At 48.3% G+C, this 20,886-nt stretch overlaps 1 protein-coding gene across 1 annotated transcript; it reads left to right on the top strand.

The window, feature by feature from the left end:
* The first annotated feature begins 527 nt into the window (after nucleotides 1-527).
* Nucleotides 528-20,852, top strand: LOC136004050 (S-adenosyl-L-methionine-dependent tRNA 4-demethylwyosine synthase TYW1-like). Its single transcript, XM_065660159.1, has 8 exons — nucleotides 528-609; nucleotides 1,671-1,831; nucleotides 2,521-2,661; nucleotides 3,373-3,474; nucleotides 6,843-7,037; nucleotides 8,199-8,480; nucleotides 9,718-9,840; nucleotides 19,912-20,852. Exons 2-8 carry the CDS (start codon nucleotides 1,685-1,687, stop codon nucleotides 20,143-20,145), a joined length of 1,224 nt encoding a protein of 407 aa, XP_065516231.1. The 5' UTR covers nucleotides 528-609; nucleotides 1,671-1,684; the 3' UTR covers nucleotides 20,146-20,852.
* Nucleotides 20,853-20,886: the final 34 nt, after the last annotated feature.

Genomic DNA, 20,886 nt, shown 5'->3' with positions numbered 1-20,886 from the left:
ATGCTCCCCGTTCCATCCCGGGCGCTGCCTCCCAGCACGGTTTCTTGCCGGCAGCAGAGACGGGGCCCGGCCCCCTCATTCCGGGCCCCCCTCCCACCGTCTCCCCGCACCTCGGGCCTCGCCAGCTCCTCGGCTCCACAACCGCTCCCACCCGGCGCTGCCCCCGCCACAGCCACGTCTTCACACCGGATCCCCCCACCACAGACCGGAGCCGCACCCGGCCCTGCCAGCGCCGGCCGGCCCTCACGCTGCGCTGCGCTGCGCTGCCCCTGCCCCTGCCCCTGCCCCTGCCCAGGGCTTTGCTGCGGTAGCGGCGATCTCGAAGCGCTTCCCCCGCCCCACGGCCCCATGCGGGGGGCGGACCCCATGCGGGCGGGCAGGACGGGACGCGGCCGCGGCTGCCCCACGGGCGGGCGGCTGCGCTCCGGCCCGCCCCGCGCCGTTTGCCCATTGGCCGGGGCCGCCCAGCGCTGTGCTGTCATTGGCTGGCTCCGCTTTGCCGTGGTTCCTCTGTGGCCGTCCCTGCGCTTTCCCCGCCTCCCTGTGGCTCCGCAGGCTCTATCCGCGGGGAGAGGGCGCGCGGCGGCCGCAGGCGGGAGCTGTGCGGCGGTGAGGGCCGCGGGAGCGGAGCGGAGCGGAGCGGAGGGGGGCGGGTGTCCGTGCGGGGGCCGGGCGGGGGCCGGGAGGGAGCGGGAATGGCGGAGCCGGGCTTGGCCGTGCCGGAGCTCGGGGGTGTGTGGCAGGGAGCTGCAGCGGGGAGGGTGTTCTGGTGGGGAAGGGCCGGGTGTGGGGTAGCAGCCGTGAGGTGGTGTCGGGGCGAGGGGACGAGAGGTCTGCGTGAGGATCTGCCGTGGTGCCCTGTGCTGGGCGAGCTCGGGGCAGGAGGCAATGGTGCGTGCGGAGGGGCAGGTGTGGGGCAGGCAGAGGGGTGAGGGCCGGGGGCACAGCTCCATCGGCGGTGAGGCACGGGGGAGGGGGGGGTGTTCCGTGGGGAGCTGCAGGGGTTGCGCGGGGGGGGAGCGGGGTTCCCGGGGTGCTGCCGGTGCCCGGAGCGCCCCTCGAGGGGTTCGCTGGGGGAGCCGCAGCGCTCCCAGCTCTGCTCCTTGGGAGGTTCAGTGCTGCTGGGGAAGGGCTTCCCGTCAGGGCTGCGGCCTGAATCGAGGTTTTGGGCTGGCCTCGAAAGCGCGTCAAAGCTCTCGTAAGCAGTGTGGCACCTCAGGTGTCCGAGCAAGGGTTGTGCTCAGCAGCGAGCACTTGGAAGTGATTTGCCCCTTGCCATGGAGCTTTGTAGCTCGAGACCTGCAGGCGTTGGATCTGTGCAAAACTAAGGCCAGGATGATACCCTGGATGTTTCCCAGGGACTGTTTCCTTTCAGACACTTGCACAGATCAAGTGTTTTCTGCCTTTGCCTGTAGCAAAACTGGTGCTCTCTGAGGAGAAGCCAGAGATTCCCCAGGACAGTGTAAGCAGAGGTGGAGCTCAGCTGGTGCACCTCTGAGGAGGTGAAGGCTCCTTGTAGTGCCTTGCTTTTAGACAAAGGCTGTTTTTTGCAGCGCCTGGCATCAGGCTGCTGGCCTGAGCCTGCAGGTGTGGGATGGCTGGGTTTGTTGTGTTCATTCTCAGTTTGTGCTGGTAGAATCCACTCTTGCTAAATGCGTGATCTGTTTTAGATTTAGATGTCTCAATGGACATGTGGAGCTTCTTCTCTACTTGCCTGGAGTCCTTACGGCTGCACAGGCTTTACGTCTATTCTGCGGTTGCTCTTGGGATCAGCATTTGGATTGTCATTCAGTTCTCCACCTCCAAACCCCAGAAGAAGGTGACAGAGCATGTAAGTGCTTTGAGAAGAGTCAAAAAAATCCGTGTGTGGAAGTGAGCAGTTGCTGGGGAAAGGCAGCCCCTGGTGCAGTGAAATGTGCTACTTCACTGTGGGCCCACCTGGGTTGTTGCACGTGCCAGCTGTAGTTCAGTGTGTCTGGTGGTTGTAATCCTCAGTCTGGGTTGTTTTATGTCTGTGGGTAGCTGAACGCCCTCTTTGCTCTGCTGTTACAGCAGAGCTCAGCTGAACGCTTCCCATTTGTTACTGAGGGAGTGTGTCAGCCTGGGTTGCTCTGTCACTTCAGGCAAATCACTCTGCTTCTGCACGGTGTTCTTACTTTGCCTGTGATGTTAATGATAAGGTTGTGCTGGTTTGGGGAGCAGAGTGGGATTAGGCCACTCGGGAATTTAAATCCTTCTCCTTCAGGTGAGTGAAGTTCTGCTGCATGAGTTGGGAAGTTCTTGGCTTCAGCTGGAGCTTGTTATGTCAGCAGTGTGTGAGATGAGCGTGTTGTAGCGTGGGCTAGTTCGGAGATAGCTACTTGTGTGTCTGTGTAGGGTGAGAGACACTCAAATGCTTTGTTCCATTTGCATGGTGCTGAGAGTCTGGTCAGAGGACTGGAATTTTCAATGCTTTTGGGAAAAATGGGGTTGCCATCGCTTTGAAAAGGGATGGAACGCGACACAGTGCTTGTTCCACAGGGTGAAAAACCCACTGGGAATCCTGCTTCTTCTAAAGGGATAGAAGACAAGCTAGTCAATGGGCGTGCCACCCCACAGAGAAAGGAGGTGTATGTTGCGGGGGTAAAGGTTTTCTATGGGTCTCAGACTGGCACGGCAAAGGTATAAGGTGCTTTTTTCCATGTGCGTGATGTTGAGTTGAAATGTTGAGCTTCGAGTATGTTGCTTGCCTTAGAAACACTACAGTGTGTAAAAATCAGAGTTCCTTAGGTCATAAGAAGTTGTTGCCCAACAGGAAAGATAAGTGAAAAGTATATAAAAATAAGAGCTTTACTACTGCCTTCATGTGGGGTATGCATGTGGGGAAGCTTAAAGTTTATTCTTTATTATTTTATTATTTTATTTTATTTATTTTTATTTATTATTTATTTATTTTATTTTTATTTATTATTTATTTATTTTATTTATTATTTATTATTTTATTATTTTAAGAGTATTATAGAAGCCCAGCCTGGTTTGTGTTGAAAGGGACCTGAAAGCTCATCCAGTTCCAATCCCCTGCTACAGGCAGGGACACCTTCCACTAGAGCAAGTTGCTCCAAGCCCCATCCACCCTGGCCTCAAATATACTCTTAATTTGCTAGCTGGTCTCCTTAGAGAGAAGTGCTCTTTCAGGTGCTTCTTCAAAAAGAAATTTCGTTTGTGTGTGTAAATATAAACTCATTAATCATAAAATTCATGTGATTCTCTTCTTCCAGCCAGTATATTCTTGCTGTGCTGGGAGAAGTCTTGTCTCTGGGCACAGCAGGGCTGTTTGACCTTTGAGGCACCTGGGTTGTAGCACTTGGTCACAGTCTCTGTTTCTTTTTTCAGAGATTTGCCAGAGCTCTTGCTGAAGCAGTTATTTCCTTTAATGTGCCAGTGGAAGTCATTAGCATGGGAGACTATGATCCAGACGATTGTTTGTTAGGGGAGGTAGGTATGTTGTAAATGGCAATAATAAATGCAAGCTTTCCCTGGGGTTGTGAAGGCTGTTGTCTTGTATTTCTCTCCAGTTCTCCTGGAAATCCCCAAAGCTGTGTGTTGAAATTTGCTTTCCTTTCATGGAAGCAAGTGCAGTCCATTAGTCCCTGGCAACAAATAGCTAAATGCTGAAAGTAGTGAGGAAAGGCTCGTGTAGGACGTGTTATGCTGAGCATGGCTTTGTACAAGCCAGTTCTGTAACTCAGCTGTGAGTAGTGGACAGTGTCTGCACCAGGGCCCCTGTTCTGTCTGTGACAGTGTCCGCCTGGGAAGGGTTCAAACCTGGAGTAAGTAGATGGTGATTCTTCTGCAGCTTTTAGACTTAGAAACTTCTTGTGAGCAGTATTTGAGCTGGGGAATCCTTGGTGGCTTTTTCTTCTGTCAGTATTGATAATTGCTTTTTCAATGTATGGGGGGCGTTATGGTTGCAAGAGCATGTTTTGGAAGCTGTTGATTGGGGTGGTTAAGGTAGGTGTCCCGTTCTGTTTTACCACTCCATTAAGCAGGGGAAAGAGAGCTTGTTTTCTTTTGGTTAATTTAAGATGGCTTTGCAGGGAGGATGGCCATCCACCACTGTTGGGATTATCACCTGCAGCTTCCTGCACCAAAAACTATTCAACCAGTCAGGAAAAATCTCATCTTTTGACTTCTTTCGGGTGCCCGCATGTTCCAGCTCTCTTCCTAAAGTGCTCAGAAAAACGGAGTGATCACAGAATCACAGAATCACAGAATCCCAAGGGTTGGAAGGGACCTAAAAAGATCATCTAGTCCAACCCCCCCGCAAGAGCAGGGTAACCTACAGTACATCACACAGGAACTTGTCCAGGCGGGCCTTGAATATCTCCAGTGTAGGAGACTCCACAACCCCCCTGGGCAACCTGTTCCAGTGCTCTGTCACTCTTACAGTAAAGAAGTTCTTCCTGATGTTAACGTGGAACTTCCTATGCTCCAGTTTACACCCATTGCCCCTTGTCCTATCACTGGATATCACTGAAAAAAGCCTAGCTCCATCATCCTGACACCCACCCTTTACATATTTGTAAACATTGATGAGGTCACCCCTCAGTCTCCTCTTCTCCAAGCTAAAGAGACCCAGCTCCCTCAGCCTCTCCTCATAAGGGAGATGTTCCACTCCCTTAATCATCTTTGTGGCTCTGCGCTGGACTCCTTCAAGCAATTCCCTGTCCTTCTTGAATTGAGGGGCCCAGAACTGGACACAATATTCCAGATGCGGCCTCACCAAGGCTGAGTAGAGGGGGAGGAGAACCTCTCTTGACCTACTAACCACACCCTTTCTAATGCACCCTAAGATGCCATTTGCCTTCTTGGCCACAAGAGCACATTGCTGGCTCATGGTCATCCTCCTATCCACCAGGACCCCCAGGTCCCTTTCCCGTTCACTACTTTCCAGCAGGTCAACCCCCAACCTGTACTGGTACATGGGGTTGTTCTTCCCCAGATGCAAGACTCTACACTTGCCCTTGTTAAATTTCATCAAGTTTCTCCCCGCCCAACTCTCCAGCCTGTCCAGGTCTCGCTGAATGGCAGCACAGTCCTCTGGTGTGTCAGCCACTCCTCCCAGTTTTGTGTCATCAGCAAACTTGCTGAGGGTGCACTCAGTTCCCTCATCCAGGTCATTGATGAAAATATTAAACAGCACCGGTCCCAGCACCGACCCCTGAGGAACTCCACTAGTCACAGACCTCCAGCTAGATTCTGCGCCATTGACCACAACTCTCTGCCTTCTTCCTTTCAACCAGTTCTCGATCCACCTCACTACTTGATCGTCAAGCCCACACTTCCTTAGCTTATCTATGAGGATGCTGTGGGAGACAGTATCAAATGCCTTACTGAAATCAAGAAAAACTACATCTACCGCTCTACCATCATCCCTCCACCTAGTCACTTCCTCATAGAAGGCTATAAGGTTGGTCATACATGACTTCCCCCTCATAAAACCATGTTGGCTGTTCTTAATGACCCCCTCATCCTTGATATGCCTAGTGATGGAGTCAAGAATAAGTTGTTCCATCACCTTTCCAGGGATGAAGGTAAGGCTGACCGGTCTATAATTACCCGGGTCCTCCTTCTTGCCCTTCTTATAGATTGGTGTGACCTTTGCCATCCGCCAATCCTCAGGCACCTCGCCCGTTTCCCACGACTTACCAAAGATGATGGAAAGTGGCCTAGCAATGACCTCCGCCAGCTCCCTCAGCACCCGTGGGTGCATTCCATCCGGACCCATCGATTTACAGATATCCAGATTGCATAGCTGATCCCTAACCCAATCCTCATCTACCAAAGCAAACTCCTCCTTTGTCCTGACTCCTTCTGGGGCTATAGAAATCCGGGGCCCTCGGGGAGAGTCTGCAGGAGTAAAGACAGAGGCAAAGAAGGCATTCAGCACCTCTGCCTTCTTTATATCCTCTGTCTCCAGGGTACCCACTTCGTTCAGCAGTGGGCCTATATTGCCTCTTGTGTTAGTTTTATTTGCTATGTATTTGAAGAAGCCCTTTCTATTGTCTTTAACCCGACTAGCAAGATTGAGTTCCAAGGAGGCCTTAGCTGTCCTAATTGCCTCCCTACATCCTCTAACAACTGTCCTATATTCCTCCCAAGCGGCCAGCCCCTCCTTCCATAATCCATAGATTCTCCTTTTCCACTTGAGTTTGCCCAGCAGCTCCTTGTTTAACCACGCCGGTCTCCTAGATCCCTTACTTGACTTCCTACTCATTGGGACGCTCCGATCCTGAGCTTGGAAGAAGCGGTCCTTGAATGCTAACCAACTATCTTGAGCCCCTTTACCGCCTAGTACACTTTCCCATGAGACTTCCCTTAGCAGTTGACTGAAGAGGCCAAAGTTGGCCCTTCGGAAATCCAGAACTGTGGCTTTGCTAGGTATTCTATTCCTCCCACACAGGATCCTAAACTCCACCATCTCATGGTCACTGCAGCCAAGGCTGCCATTGACCGTCACCACTTCGACCAAACCCTCCTTGTTGGCGAGTACTAAATCTAGCAGCGCTGCTCCCCTAGTTGGTACGTCCACCATTTGCATTAAGAAATTATCATCAATGCACTCGAGGAACCTCCTAGACTGTGAATGACTGGCTGTGTGAGTCTTCCAGCAAATATCGGGGTAATTAAAGTCCCCCACGACGACTAAGGCATGTAGTCGCGAGGCTACTTCCAGTTGCCTGTAGAAAGCCTCATCAACTCCTTCGTCCTGATCAGGAGGTCTGTAATAGACCCCCACAACTGTATCACCCGTGCCAGTCAGCCCCTTGATCTTTTCTCTTGTGTTCTGTTTCTGTTCTTAGACAACCAGCCGGAACATCTGTGTGTTCTTGGTGGCTACCTACACAGATGAGCAGCCAACTGAGAGTGCAGCCTGGTTCTGGAGGTGGTTAGAAGAGGCTGCAAATGACTTTCGCTTAGGGAAAGCCTATCTGAAGGGCCCGAGATATGCTGTGCTTGGCTTGGGAAACTCTGTGTATGTTGATCATTACAACACAGTAAGTATCTCCTGTGCACCATTCTTTGACTTCTGCTCCTCTGAAAGGCTGAGCTGTCATAAATGCTACATACCTGCCCGTTACTGGTAGTTTGTGTGAGAATTGGCCCAGAAAGCTAATGGCATTCTGGGCTGCACCGAAAAGAGTGTGGCCGGCAGGTTGAGGGAGGTGGTTCCCCTCATCTACTCTGTTTTGGTGAGACCCTCCCTCTGTTGCATCCAGCTCTGGTGCAACAACATGTGGGATGTGGAGCTGTTGGATCAAGCCACAAAGATGCTGCCTGGGCTGGAGCAGCTCTGCTCTGGAGTCAGGCTGGGAGAGCTGCTCTGGTTCAGGCTGGAGAAGAGAAGGCTCTGCAGAGACATTAGAGCAGCTCCCAGTGCCTAAAGGGTCTGATGAGAAACCTGGAGAGGGGCTTTGCATAACGGGCTGCAGGGATCGGACAAGGGGGAATGGCTTTAACCTGATGGACGGGAGGCTGAGAATGGCCAATAGGGAAAAAAATCTTCCCTGTGATTTTGGTGAGCCGCTGGCACAGGTTGCCCATAGAAGTGGGCATGCAGCAGTATCTGAGCCTTGTAGTGAGTTTCATCTTGGTCAGAAAAATGGCACGACTTGTCACGTGGTTGTTATGTTTGTGTAACTGGAGCCACAGGAAATGTGTTAGGTATGTGGCCATTTTGACCAAGCATAGCATAACGGAGCTTGTTTCCAGAGCTCACTTCCTACCACATGGGTTTTGATAGCAGAGGTGTTTTCAATCATAGAATGCTTTGGTTTCGAAGTGACCTTAAAGCTCATCCAGTTCCAACCCACAGCCATGGGCAGGGACACCTTCCACTGGAGCAGGTTGGTCCAAGCCCCTGTGTCCAACCTGGCCTTGAACACTGCCAGGGATGGGGCAGCCACAGCTTCTCTGGGCACCCTGTGCCAGCGCCTCGGCACCCTCACAGGGAAGCATTATTTTTGTAATGTCTAATCCAGGTGTGGTGGTGTTCAGACTGTGTGTGCTCTGAGCCGGCAGGTGAGGGAGAGTCCAGAAGTGCCAGTCCTGCAGTCCTGTGCAGCCCTCTTTCCAGGCTTGGTCCTTGCTTTCTTAGTTGCCTGCTTTGTTTAACTTGGCCTTCATTTAATTTCCCTCTAACTTTGATCTTATCCCAGGTTGAAAGAAATACTGGCAGGTGGCTGTGGATGCTCAGCGCCAGCCAGATCATGACTCGTGCTGAGGGGGACTGTAACGTGGCCCAGAGCAAGCATGGCACCATTGAGACTGACTTTGAAGCTTGGAAAGCCAAGTTCCTCAGTCGGCTTCAGGCCCTCTGCAGAGGGGAGAAGAAGCCCTGCATTGGGAAGTGCAAGAAAGGGAAGTGCAAATCTCCAGGGAAGCAGAGCAGGGAGAGTTCAGATCATGAACAGGGGGCATCAGAATATGAGAATACCGAGGTAAAGCCCAAATCAGTGGGACCTTATTTCTGGTTTAGTACCCCTTGTAGCACTGTTTCACTTCCCTCCTTTCTCCTACAGTCCAGAGGGTTTCCTTGGGAGCTTGATACCTCTTTTTTCTGGAGCAGAGGGGGAAGAGGGATGAGATCCCATGGCAGATAGCAATTAGAATAAGCCACCCAAGAAGGACCGAAGAATTAATGATGGCTGATGGACCTAGGCTAGATGGCATGTATGGCATGTATGATGAGGGAGTCTTCCTCTTGAGTTGGGGGGGGGTATATGTTGTGATGCGTGCTGCAGGGAGCCAGCCTGGGCTCTTTTCAGAGCATTTGCTTTGTCTCATGGCCAAGTTTACGTTTAGTTCTCTGTGAGCAGTTAACCCACTTCCATTTCAGCTTGGGGAAATTTAGGTGCTTTGCCTGAATCCCAAGGTTTTTCCAAAGGCAGCTGGGGGAGTGTTATCTGAGCAAGTCCTGTATTTGCTCTGAATGTGTGTCTGTAATCATCTGTGTGTCTTCTGGAGTGTTTGTTGATTGCAGGCTTAAATAAGAAATCCTCTTTCTTGCTCTATAATGCAAGACCCAGAGGTGCTGTGGCACTTGAATCCTGCCGGCAAGGCGTTTGCTTCGAGTTGGAAATGACTATGATGGCCATGTTGAATTTTGTAGGAAAACAAGGTCTCTTCTGTCTGAGTGGGTTTGAGGGTGCTGCTTGCTGCAGGAACAAGAGGAATAAGCATTGCTGTTCCACCAGTGCTCTTCTGTTGTACGTTGCCTGCATACAAAAAGGGAGACGATGTTTCTGCTGTGTGAAGAGTTTCACTTGGAAAGCAGGTCTTTTACTCCCTGTTCATCAGACGCCAAGGGGCACTTGGGGGAGTTGAAGGGCTTTATCCTTCCGGATGATCACAGTACACAGTGGGAGTCTGACTTCTCCAATTGCCTGTCATGGGATCAGATGGGCGCATGAGGTAAAGGGAATAATCTGGAGGCAAGAAAGCTGGGCTGAGCTTCAGGCAGTCTGTTGCTACTGAACTCTTGCATTTAAACCTGGGGCTTTCTTTGGTGTCTATTCATCTTGTACACATTATACAGGTTATTGGTAGACTGTTCCTTGTTTTTCACTATCTTTTCCGAGTGTGAGAGCTGATTTCACTGTTTAGCATAGATGAAGATCTAATGTTTAACATTAAAATACATTTCTCATTTGGATTTTTGTCCGATCTCTTACACAGGCAGAAGAGTTGTTTGAAAGCAGTAGTGAGGAGGAGGCTGATGCTGAGGAAGCTGGAGGGGCAAGTTCTGTCCTTGATGTTGAAGATCCTGGCAATATCATGAGGCACATGAAGGGAGCAAAGGTACCGCTGTTACAGCGAGTGTGGAACTATTGGGTCTTTGTCAGTTGAATTGATTAAAATACGCTTGCTGGATTTGAATTGGTTGGATTTAGTTAAAGGGAGAGTAAAGTAGGAGCTGTTGGAGAACCTGTCCCCAGACAAGATTAAACTTGGAGGTGTGTTGGATATACTTCCTGGCTAACTGGGACGTGTTCACTGAGCAAATACTGCAGTGGTAACCTTTTATTGTGAGTCAGAGGGAAAATGACTTCCACTGTTCAGATCTGAATATCCATCTCTGTTGCTGTGATTCACAGTCCAGTGTCTAAACACAAATCTGCCTGTGGGAGCTTGATGTGACCTGTGCTGAGCCTGGCAGACAACCATAATGCTGCTTTATGCCAGGGTGTTGCTGTCTCCCTTCCTGTGTGGGTCTGTTCATGTTTCATTTTCTGTGTGCAGTCTGCCAGCAGAATACATCAGACTCCTTTATCTGGTTAGCACAGAGGAAGGAGTGAGAATACGCATCGGTACTAGGCTAAACCTTCCTGTGTTCCCAGCACTTTTTGCTGGCTGAGCAGCTGGCAGTTGGGAAGGGAAGGGTGTGACCAGGAGGGACCTGGGATGACTGTTGCCAGCTGCTGACTATTTCCCCCTTAGCAATCTTTCTGTGGTGGGTCTTTCCCTGTGCATCCTTGAGCTGCTCTCCACCCCTTCCTCAACAAACCTACCTCTGTCTGTAACTGCACCTTCCTTGTCTTGCATGGCTCTACACTGTGGACTTCTCACAGCTTTTTCTGCGAAGTCCAGGCCTTAGATCACAGGAGGCTGCGTGCTCTGGAGGAGAGCACGGGATCTCTGTTCCTGACCTTAGGGAGGGGAAAGGAGGTAAAATCCTCCCCACTGCTTGTAACAAGCTCTGTGAGGAGAGTTGCCTCAGTGATGTGGGGCAGGGCAGCCTGCTGTGTGAGAGCTCCTGCGCCTGAGCTTGTATGGACCTGGTGCACTGCAGCTTGCACAAGAAGATGAACCGATTGGAGGGAGAAGGGCTCAATCTCTCCCTGTGTGGCTGCGCTGTAGTCCTTTCTCCTCTCCTGCCTGTGTGTACTCGTCACCAGCGGTCAGTGACAAGTGCTGCCACGCAAAGACACTCGTGTGCAGCTGGATGCTGCCCTCTTGCTTCTGCAAATGGTGAAATCCTGGGAGTGCAGGTGTTGAGGGACCGGAAGTACACTCTTGTGCATGGAAGTGTCCTGGCCCTTTTGTATATGCCCTGTGATCAGCTGGTGAGACAGGAGGCCCTAAAGCCATGGATCGTCCTTTCTGTGTCACTGATGCCACTGCTCTAGTCATGTCTAGAACTTTGGGTTAGTTTTGAAGCTTTAAAGGATGTATTTCTCATTCCTGGCTCCTCTATTCCTGTTCTGCATGGCTGATGAGCCTAGCTGTAATCTACATTTCTAGTTTCATACTTTTGTAACCAGAGTAAGTAGAGGTGAAAGGGCTTCCAGCGGTGACTTCATGTAAGTCCTCAGTTCTCTTGAGTGGGGCAATGACAGGAGTTAGGTCTGTAGGTATATCCCAAGGAGCCCAAGCTGCCGGCCGTCCTTCATTAGCTGGAGGAGGAATGACCGTGTCTGGGCGTCGAATCTCCCAGGGAATGTGCGTGTTGACCTGCACCAGGTTTATGCAAACACTTGAACTGTAAAATGGCCCCATAGGTGCAGTTATTTACTATAATTAAAATAAATGAAGACTTGACATGAAAGAGCAGGATGATCTGCATTTATGAAAGTAATTTATCATGATCAGGCTCTCGTGCTCGCAGGCAAGGAGATTTAGTTGTTTAAATCTCAGTTTAAGTCACGTCCTCACTTTAGTGGCATGAGTTTGTGCAACAAGAACTTTTCCACATGAGCTGCCCTGTCCCTTCAGCCGTTTTTCCTCCTGCAGAATGCTGAACTATGTAAAATGAGTCTGACACCATCTGTTGTCTTGCAGTAATCCCTCCCAGCACAGGCAATGCTTTGGGTTTTTGTAGCTGAACTATCCACACACAAGCTAACAAGTTTCAAGAGAACCGGTGCACTTCAGGGTTGTATCAGGTGCTTCTTCATACACCAAGTTACTTGGGTTTGATATGTTCCTAAACAGTTTTGAGCAGAGATTCTGTGGATGTCAGTGGTGTTTGTTAACTCCTCTGCAAATAGGAGATGGAATAGCAGGTTCTGCCTGTGCAATATGGTTAGTTTGCAGCAGTTTAGGGTCCAGCTCTGATCTCTTCTGCAGGCAAGTAGTGCCTCTAGTGAAAATCACTCGTGGATAAGACAGATGTACAGTCACAGATGGTCAGAATTCCTTGTTGTCCTGCTTTTTATGGGCTGGCAGAGTGAAGCTGTGGAGTTTTATGTAATAAACGTTTCCTCACATCTCTGCAGGTGATCTTAATTTAATTTTGCATTCATCTCCTGTTGCCTGACCTGATGGTAGTCAAGGCTGAGTTCTGTTCTCCTGCTTTTTTCCCTGTGCTTCACTGCACTTCATGAAGTATCATCAAAGGGCTTGAGACAGATGCTGGGTTCTTGCAGTCGTTTGGGTGAGGCAGATGACTTCAATAGTTCAAGGTGAATGCCAGAAGCTCTTTTCCTGTCAGTCGTAGCTATTCTACTTAGGAACTACTCTCGGGGAGCTACTCTCCCTTGGGAAAGAGGTGGAGTTTCAAAGAGCTCCTGAAGGTGCAGGCGCACAGTTGAAGGTGCTGGTGCCTTTTGCACACTGAGTCTGAGCACAGAAATTGGCAGGAGGTTGGGTGGCAACAGGAAATCATTCAAATACATAAAATGGTGGCTGATACAAAAGTAAATCCCACCCTCGGTTTACCAAATCACGTACTGTGTGGTGGGGACTGCTTCAGAGCTGCTAAAAGCCAGCCCTTTGTTTGCCAACTAATTCAACTTTTGGAACTTGCTGCAGGGGATATAGTGGCAGATGATGCTGGTCAGGTTTCTGAGCTGGACCCAGACTTTGATGTGAGTGCAGATAATGCCTGTGGTTTCATGAAGGGGAATAGCTGGGGGTGGAAGTTCACCAGTGGGTGATAGGACTGCGGCCTGGAGGAGGCCTGGGGAGGTCTGAAGCTGCTTCTGTTGGATGCCTGGTGAGCCAAGGCTGTGGTGCCAAGCAGAGATGGATGATGCAGAAGTAGGTGGGTGAAGGTCTGGGCTTTCTCTGCATTTACCACCCTTCCAGCTGCTTATTTCTAGGCCTAGTACCTATTCTCCAAATGGCTTTTATGCACCAGGAGAAGGCAATGGTGGTTCTTAGTGAATTTAGTAACTAAGTGGACTTCTACAGTTGTGGCACATTTTCCCTGTCCTCCAAAGTTACTCCCCTGAAATGTATTTATCAGACCAAATATGAAATCTAATGGGTGTGTCTGTGGCCTGCAGGACTGCTGTTAATCACAGGGATACCGTTTCTTCAGGTGGATTGTCTCCCACAGCTGGGAGACTGATGGACTGGAAAGACAGATCAATCTAGACTTGTTCCCAGGGAATGAAATGGCTTTATTAACCTTTGTATTTCTAAACTGCAGGCAGGAGTAATAGTGATGATAATACCCTAATTTTCTGTTGATGGGCTGGGAAGCAATTAAATGGGCATGTTCTCTTGACACAGTTTTGAGATTAATGTTCTTGGTTTCCCAAACAAGAAGTTTAGTGATGCTGAGAGTCACATTTGCAATGTAAATAAAAAAGGGGGGGTGGGGGGGGTGGGGGTTGTGTGTCTGTGTGTGAGAGAGAGTGTCGTGGTTTAAACCAATCCACACAGGTCGTCCACTCACCCCCCCCCCCCCCCCCCCGACCCTCCCCATTCCCGGAGGGATGGGGAGGAGAATCAGGAGAATGTAACTCCCACAGGTTGAGATAAGAACAGCCCAGTAACTAAGGTATAACACAAATCACTGCTGCTACCGCCAATGATAATATTGATAAGAGAAAATAACAAGAGAATACGATACCACCGCCGAACGAGTTCGACCCCCCCGAAGAGAGAGAGCGTGCCCTTCCGGGTAACTCCCAGTTACCTCTCCGGGCATGACGTGCTGTGGTATGGAACACCTCCCCGGCCAGCCTGGGTCAGGTGCCCTGCCTCCGCCTTCCCCCGGCCCCCCTCGTCCCCAGCAGAGCATGAGACTCGCAGAGTCCTTGGCCAGAATAAACATTACTTAGCAACAACTAAAAACAATCGGTGTTATCAGCTCTCTGCCCAGGCTGGAAGTCAAAACACAGAGCTTGCACCAGTTACTAAGAAGGAGCAAAACGACTCCTGGTAAACCCAGGACAGAGAGCAAGAATGAGATGGGGTTTACAGGAAACAATATATGGTCAAGAGGTTTGTTTCCTTTTGTGTGCATTTGCCACGGGGGATGTTTCCTGATCCCCTTTGGCTCTCTTGCCTGAAAAGCCATTGAATGGGGAACTGTTCACCAGCACTGGGAGTGTCCATCACCCCCTTTGTGAGCATGTGAGGGCTGTGGAAGATCAAACCTTGCTGACACTGGATGACGAAACTTCTGGTGAAGTTCTATTTGAAATGAGGCAGTGAGTGTTAAGATATAAGGTGCTTAAGGTATAAGGCTTACAGAAAAAGGGTTGTCTGCAACTTTGAGTTGCAGGCAGAAACTTCTTGGAGTCTCCAAGAATTGTTAGCTGTATTTTAAGCTACCTGCATGAGGCTGGGGTACTTAACCGTCAGATTTAAAATCAACTAAAACTGATATAGAGGTTTAGAGCTCTCCAAAAACTTCCTGGAACTTTTAATGTGTGAAAGATTCCTATAGGAACACTGCTTTCATCTGCAAGAGCTCATTTGGCTGTGCTGGGCTTTGATCTCTGCTGCTGTGGCTCAGAATTCAGTGTGAGCCTACATTTTAAAACAAGCTTTGATAAATACCTTTAACTGCTTGGCAACTAGTTCAAGCATTAAAATCTGGATTTGTCACAGGGACACTTCACCCTTTCCTTCAAATCTTTCTTCTCTAAATCTTGTCTATTGAAAAGGATTATAATTCATAAATAATATTACAAGAGCTCTTGAGACTTGTCTTATCTGGGTAGGACTTGGGAATCCCTGATAAATAAGGGTGGAAAAAGGAAAAGTTACTTTAAAAGTAAGCCCAGGCTGGACCTTGTGTTTGGCTGCACTCGTGTTCTGTGGGACAAGCCGCACAGGCTGGGCCTGCAGCTGCAGCAGCTCTCCAGGTTCTTGCTTGCAGTGGTCAGTGCAGTTTGTAGGTGGCTCTCAAGTGCCAACACATCCTCACCTTGTTCAGTGTCCCCCTGCTCTGTGTGAAGAGCAGCTTTGGACAGTGGGAGCTGCTGTTTCTTTCCTGTTACAAGGTGAGCCACAATTTTGCTTCCTTTGCTGATACTTGCGTTGCCAAAGCAGGCACAGTATTCCCCTGTCCTTGTTCATGTGTCAGAGGTGCTCTTCTGACATCCCTCTCTTGCTGTTGGGTTGCAGAGGCTTGGCATGAGATGGGAATTGGATTTTGGTAGGTGCTGTGGATGTACAGATGAGATGCAATCTTTCCAAAAAGCTTTCTCAACAGAAGAGAGTGGCACTAAGAGAATAGAAGTAGCATTCTCTCAGCTCTGCAGAAGGAGGTGGATGCTATAACACGGCATTGAACTGTTTCTGTGTTGCATGGAGTACTAACATGTGTTCCAAACCATCTGGGTTTTTTTCAATGTAATTGTGAAAAACATTTTCTTGTAATAATGCAGTGAAGCTGTTGCACAAGGAAATGATGTTCCTCTTTGCCACTGGCAGAGCCTTTGCCAGTGTCTGGTGGCAGCCTGGGGCTGGATCTGTGCTCCCTGTGTAGGGGTCAGTCTGACCCAGCTCAGCTGGGCTGGTCCCAGTGACCCATTAGCAGTGCCCAAACAAGGATGGGTTGGTAGGTTTTAAAGGAAGAGAAGTGTTATGTATCATCTGCTGTGAACAAACATGCAGGAGAAGCCTAGGTGTGAAGCACAAGGCTTTGCTGGCAAAGCAGCTGGTGTGGTTGTGTGCATGGAACTGGGCTGTGTCCCCCTAATTACTTCAGACTTTCTGGCCTGTGATTTTGGCAAGTGGGGCTTTGGTTTGCTGCTTAAATCACATTTACCTGAATTTTAGTTCTGGTTACTGTAGCACAGAAGAAAGGAGTAAAAGTGTGACTGTATGGCCCAATTTTCAACTCTAAGGGGGTGACTTTTGGCTGGAGACAGGCACATTGTTAGTTTTCTTTTGTTTCCTTTGGGAATCAATCTTTATGGTGAATTGAAGGAAGTTTCCCAAATCAAACAAACGTTGGCAGAACTGTGCAGCAGATGGAGTTGTGGTTTAATGAGCTGCTGTAAAGCTTTCCCTCCAGCACAACAGGGATGTTATAGCTCAGGAAAGCAACCTTCAAGCCCTCTGGAGCCCTGCAGATGTATTTTTAGAGTTGTGATCTAGGAGTTGTTTTATCCATGAGGATTCTGGCTGATGTTGAACTACAGGAAAATGGGATGTTGGTAGGATCATTTAGCCACTTGTATTTCACAGATGTGCAGTACCCTCGCAGACTGAGGTGGCTGGATAGCAGCAGAAGTCTTCCCTTATTACGTGTCTGCATGCATTTGGGTTTTCAGATGCTGTTATATATGTCCAAATCCCTCCGCATTGACTTTTCAAAGGAAAGACAGTGCAAGATTCGCCCTGTGGAGGCTGAGCTGCAGGTCTGCTTGAATAGCATCCTTCCTTTGGCTGGCAGCTAGTACCTGCTGCCTCAGCATAACGTGAGGGACCTTCTGTTACTCTGCCGCGTGGGGAGATACGTGTGGATGGAGACTTCCTTTCATCTGGTTATGGCATAGTCACAAAGGTTTCTGTTCCAGGAATAAAAGTCTCACTTCTGAGAGAGCTTCTCCGGGGCCTTCCCCATTTCAGGGCCACTTCCTGAAAATACATGCCATGAGATTTGCTCTTGATCAGGACACTTCCTCTGGCAGTCCTGAGGGGTAATGGATTCCCAAGATCCCCATCTCTCAGCTGTCGTGATTCAACTGTTGTCTGCTTTTTGCTTCAGGCTTTTGTGCTTAACTGGAGTGGGTATGGAGCTTGTGTTTCTGTTGACTCTAGCAGCTACTTCTAACGAGGTTTTCTTGCTGTTGGGGTGTTTGCTTGTTCACAGATTACTCAGTTGAAGGTTCCAGTATTCATCTTTGTGCTCACTTGCAAATGCTCAAAGCCGTTCTTGCTGTGGCTGAGGGTGTACTCTTACTGTGGAGTAAGTACTCTTGCTTAGTGAAGCTATGCTGGCTTGTCATCAAGCACCCTGTTGTTTTTCATGTGCCTTAGCGTGCTTTCCAGGAGAATCTGCTCCAATATTTTGCCAGGCACAGAGGGGAGACTGACTGGTCTGTAATGCCCTGGGTCATCTATTTTCCCATTCTTGAAAATGGGAGTTATATTACCCTTTTTGCAGTTGTCAGGAACTTCACTTGACTGCCATGATTTTTCAAACAAGTCCTCCTTTATTTTGTTTTGGTCAGGAACAATGTATAAGAATGGAAAACCTGGATTGAATATTCATGTTCACTTCTTAATATTGGACTTTCTTCATCGAGGAGTACCCTCAAGGTACCCCTTACATTCAAAAGGTAAAACAGAGGTCCTCATGTCTTGAAGATGGTCTAAAGAAAAAATACCAGAGTTAGAGAAAGAGTCTTAGCCCTTAATTAAACATTCGGAACGTATTGGTTTGTTTCTTCTGTTCATTGCTTGTTGTAGACCTCTTTGGTAGCTCAGATATTATATGATAGTTTTTCAAGATGAAATAATTTGTTCAGAAGGTCACAGGAAGTAGAAGGGGAAAGGGGGACTGTGAGTTTACTGGAAAGACAAACCTTGTCTTCCCTTGCGTGTCTTATATTGGGATCAAAGACTCCTGACCTAACCTGGTTATTCACCTAACCTGATATTCACCTAACCTGGTTCTTAAAGAGGTTTTAAGATATATTTTCTGCTAATATCTTTGGCAAATTATTCCAAAGTTTGGCTGTATTTACTGCTACATCTCACCTTAATTGTTAAACTAAGGGCTGTTGGTAGATTTGCCTCAGCAGACAAAATCAAATAGGTGAAGCTGTTAAAATGCTGAATTGTTTGTCTCTTCCTCTGTCTGTTAATGTAGGGATGCGTGATACCACAAGTGATCAACCTCTGTCTTACCACAGCATTCCGTCCACTATATTAAGGTAAATGGAAATAAGATGTCTGATTTTAATCTTCTGCCATGAACCTGTCAGACTTCTAAATACCGTTTGCTGCAAAGCAAATAAGACTGTTGCTTTTTCTGTTGGTGTCCTCAACATAAAAAGCACATGGAACTGCTGGAACAAGTCCAGAGGAGGGCCACGAGGATGATCAGGGGACTGGAGTACCTCCTGTATGAAGATAGGCTGAGGAAGTTGGGGCTGTTCAGCCTGGAGAAGAGAAGGCTGCGTGGAGACCTCATAGCAGCCTTCCAGTACCTGAAGGGGGCCTATAGGGATGCTGGGGAGGGTCTCTTTGTCAGGGACTGTAGTGACAGGACAAGGGGTAACGGGTTCAAACTTAAACAGGGGAAGTTTAGATTGGATCTAAGGAGGAAACTCTTTCCTGTTAGGGTGGTGAGACACTGGAATCGGTTGCCCAGGGAGGTTGTGAGTGCTCCATCCCTGGCAGTGTTCAAGGCCAGGCTGGATGAAGCCTTGGGTGGGATGGTTTAAGTGTGAGGTGTCCCTGCCCATGGCAGGGGGGTTGCAACTAGATGATCTTGAGGTCCTTTCCAACCCTAACTATTCTGTGATTCTATGATTCTGTGATTCTTGTCCTGTGTTCAGTGAGCATGGGGAACACTCTAGTTCTGTTATGCCACTTTTCCTACGTACTTGGAAGACTAAGAAGGATGCAGAGTTTCAAAGTGTAGATTTGTCTGACTGCCGACAAGGAACTGTATGTCAATACATCAAGAAAATCTGGGAAAAAGAAAACTTGGAATTAAGTCAAGCCATAGAGTCGATGAGCCCTCTGGGAGGGTTGGGTGTGGAGTGTTCTACCAGCAATGAAAGGGAAGGAGTTTCGTGTCTCGTGTCATTTGTAGAGTGCACTGAGAGGCAGATGCGACAGACAGCTGACACTTTTTTTGTGTGTGTGTAAAAATGTGTCTTTGGGTTAGACAATTTTAGCATAGATGGTGGATTTTTCCTCACACGATTATCATGAGCCCCTTTAACACAACACCAGATTGCATGATTTGACTTAGCGATACAACGCTTCTTGAATGAGTCATCTTAGTGCCAGATTTGAAGATATCTTTACTTGGTGCTTTTATTACGTCTAACTAGGACACAAGAGAGGCTGGAATATTTATCTAAGGCACAAAGGAGTGCAGTGAGCAAAGCTAGAAATAGAAAAGCCTGAGAGTAAGGGATGCAGCAATGCTTGTTTAGGTGTCCTTCCTTAAAAAGTAAAACTACTGAGGAAGAAAGAAAATTATGACAATATATCAGAAACAGAGCTAAATTAGGAAATGGAAATCAGAGTGGATGTCCATGCCATTTACCTGCTGCACAGCAGCAGGAGGCCATACCAAAGATCTGAGAGAATCTCTTTCACAATTAAGCATAGCTTTTGTCACCTCATAAGTTTGATTTCTCTGTGTTGGCTTTTTCTCGCTGTTAATCAGAATGTACTGTTCACTTGGCTACCTCTGTTTTCTAGATTGTTAAGGAAAAGTTTGTTTCAAGAACGTGTTACTGAAAGGCATTCACCATGGATATCAGCCTGAGTGAGAGGTGTTGTTTAACTATAATTCACAGGAGGACTGTGCAAGCAGAAGCAATGAGTGGGCAGTGTTTGGGGTTTTATAAATTCAGAAAAATATACCGTCTTCTGGTAACTGCTATGATATCAATCATAAATACATGTGTTTTGCCTTTTTTAGTTATTGCTGTACATTAGGGATAGAACTAAACCAAGTGTATTTCACAACTGCATGTTGTTTTGTTTGCTGTGCAGCCAGATAGGATGGTTTGTGAAGTTACAAAGGCTCATCATAAATTTGTGGAAGACATTGCGGTCTATGTATGCCTGCAGAGAATAGAAGAAATTCAAAACATCAACCACAAGGAAACAAATGGTCCATCTCTCCAGAGAACTGAAGGTTACAAACCCATCACAACCAACCACCAGACAAGTCAACGACTAACGAGATCACTGATATCAAAATATGTCTTACAATTACTTCTGTAAACTAAGGAGGCGATGAGATGGCTTTCCCATTATCAGCCAGCTTGCAAGGATACATGCTTAACCTGAGAGTTGAATGGAAGAAAAGTTCTTCAGGATTTCAGCCAGCCACCATCACAGCTCATCCGAACTTTGAGCCTTCTTCAAGCAGTGGGAAATGGACTAGACCAGAACAGCTCACATAAGTTGCTGTGGGCATATTGTTATGGCTGCTGAGGAGGCCCTGGCTCAGGGTAAGTGGTTGAGCAGGAGGTGGAAATCTGCTGAACAAGACACCAGAAACTTCTGAACATAACAAGTAGCTGCGTGGGAAGCCAGCAAAAGTTATAGTTGTGAGGGGTGGCTGAATCTCACAGGTGGTTAAGCGGGAGGTGTTTGAGAAAACATCAGACTCCACAGATAATTGGAGGGGAGTATTGTGAACCTTTGGGGGAATAGAATATTGTAAGGCAAACAACACCCAGGTAACCATCAGTAATACCATATAATGGCAAAATTGCTTAGGTAAGAGGATCAGAAATCACATATTTGGGAATGGATGAAGCAAAACTAGGAGCAGGTGGGAAAAAAAGTTATGGTTTGAGTTGTTTACATGGGGGGAAATTGGGAGGAGAAAGGTTGATACAAAGATGGTGGGAAAAAGGAAGGCTAAGAAAAGGGAAAAGAATGCTAAGGTATGGAAATGCTGTGAGGACAGTGTATGGGGGTGCCTACCAGAAGCTCTGTTTTTGCTCAGAGCAGCTG

The sequence above is a fragment of the Lathamus discolor genome, chromosome 24 (genome assembly GCF_037157495.1).
Source record: "Lathamus discolor isolate bLatDis1 chromosome 24, bLatDis1.hap1, whole genome shotgun sequence".
NCBI lineage: Eukaryota > Metazoa > Chordata > Aves > Psittaciformes > Psittacidae > Lathamus > Lathamus discolor.
Note: the sequence above shows the minus strand (reverse complement) of the source record. Positions and strands in the feature narration are given on the sequence as shown.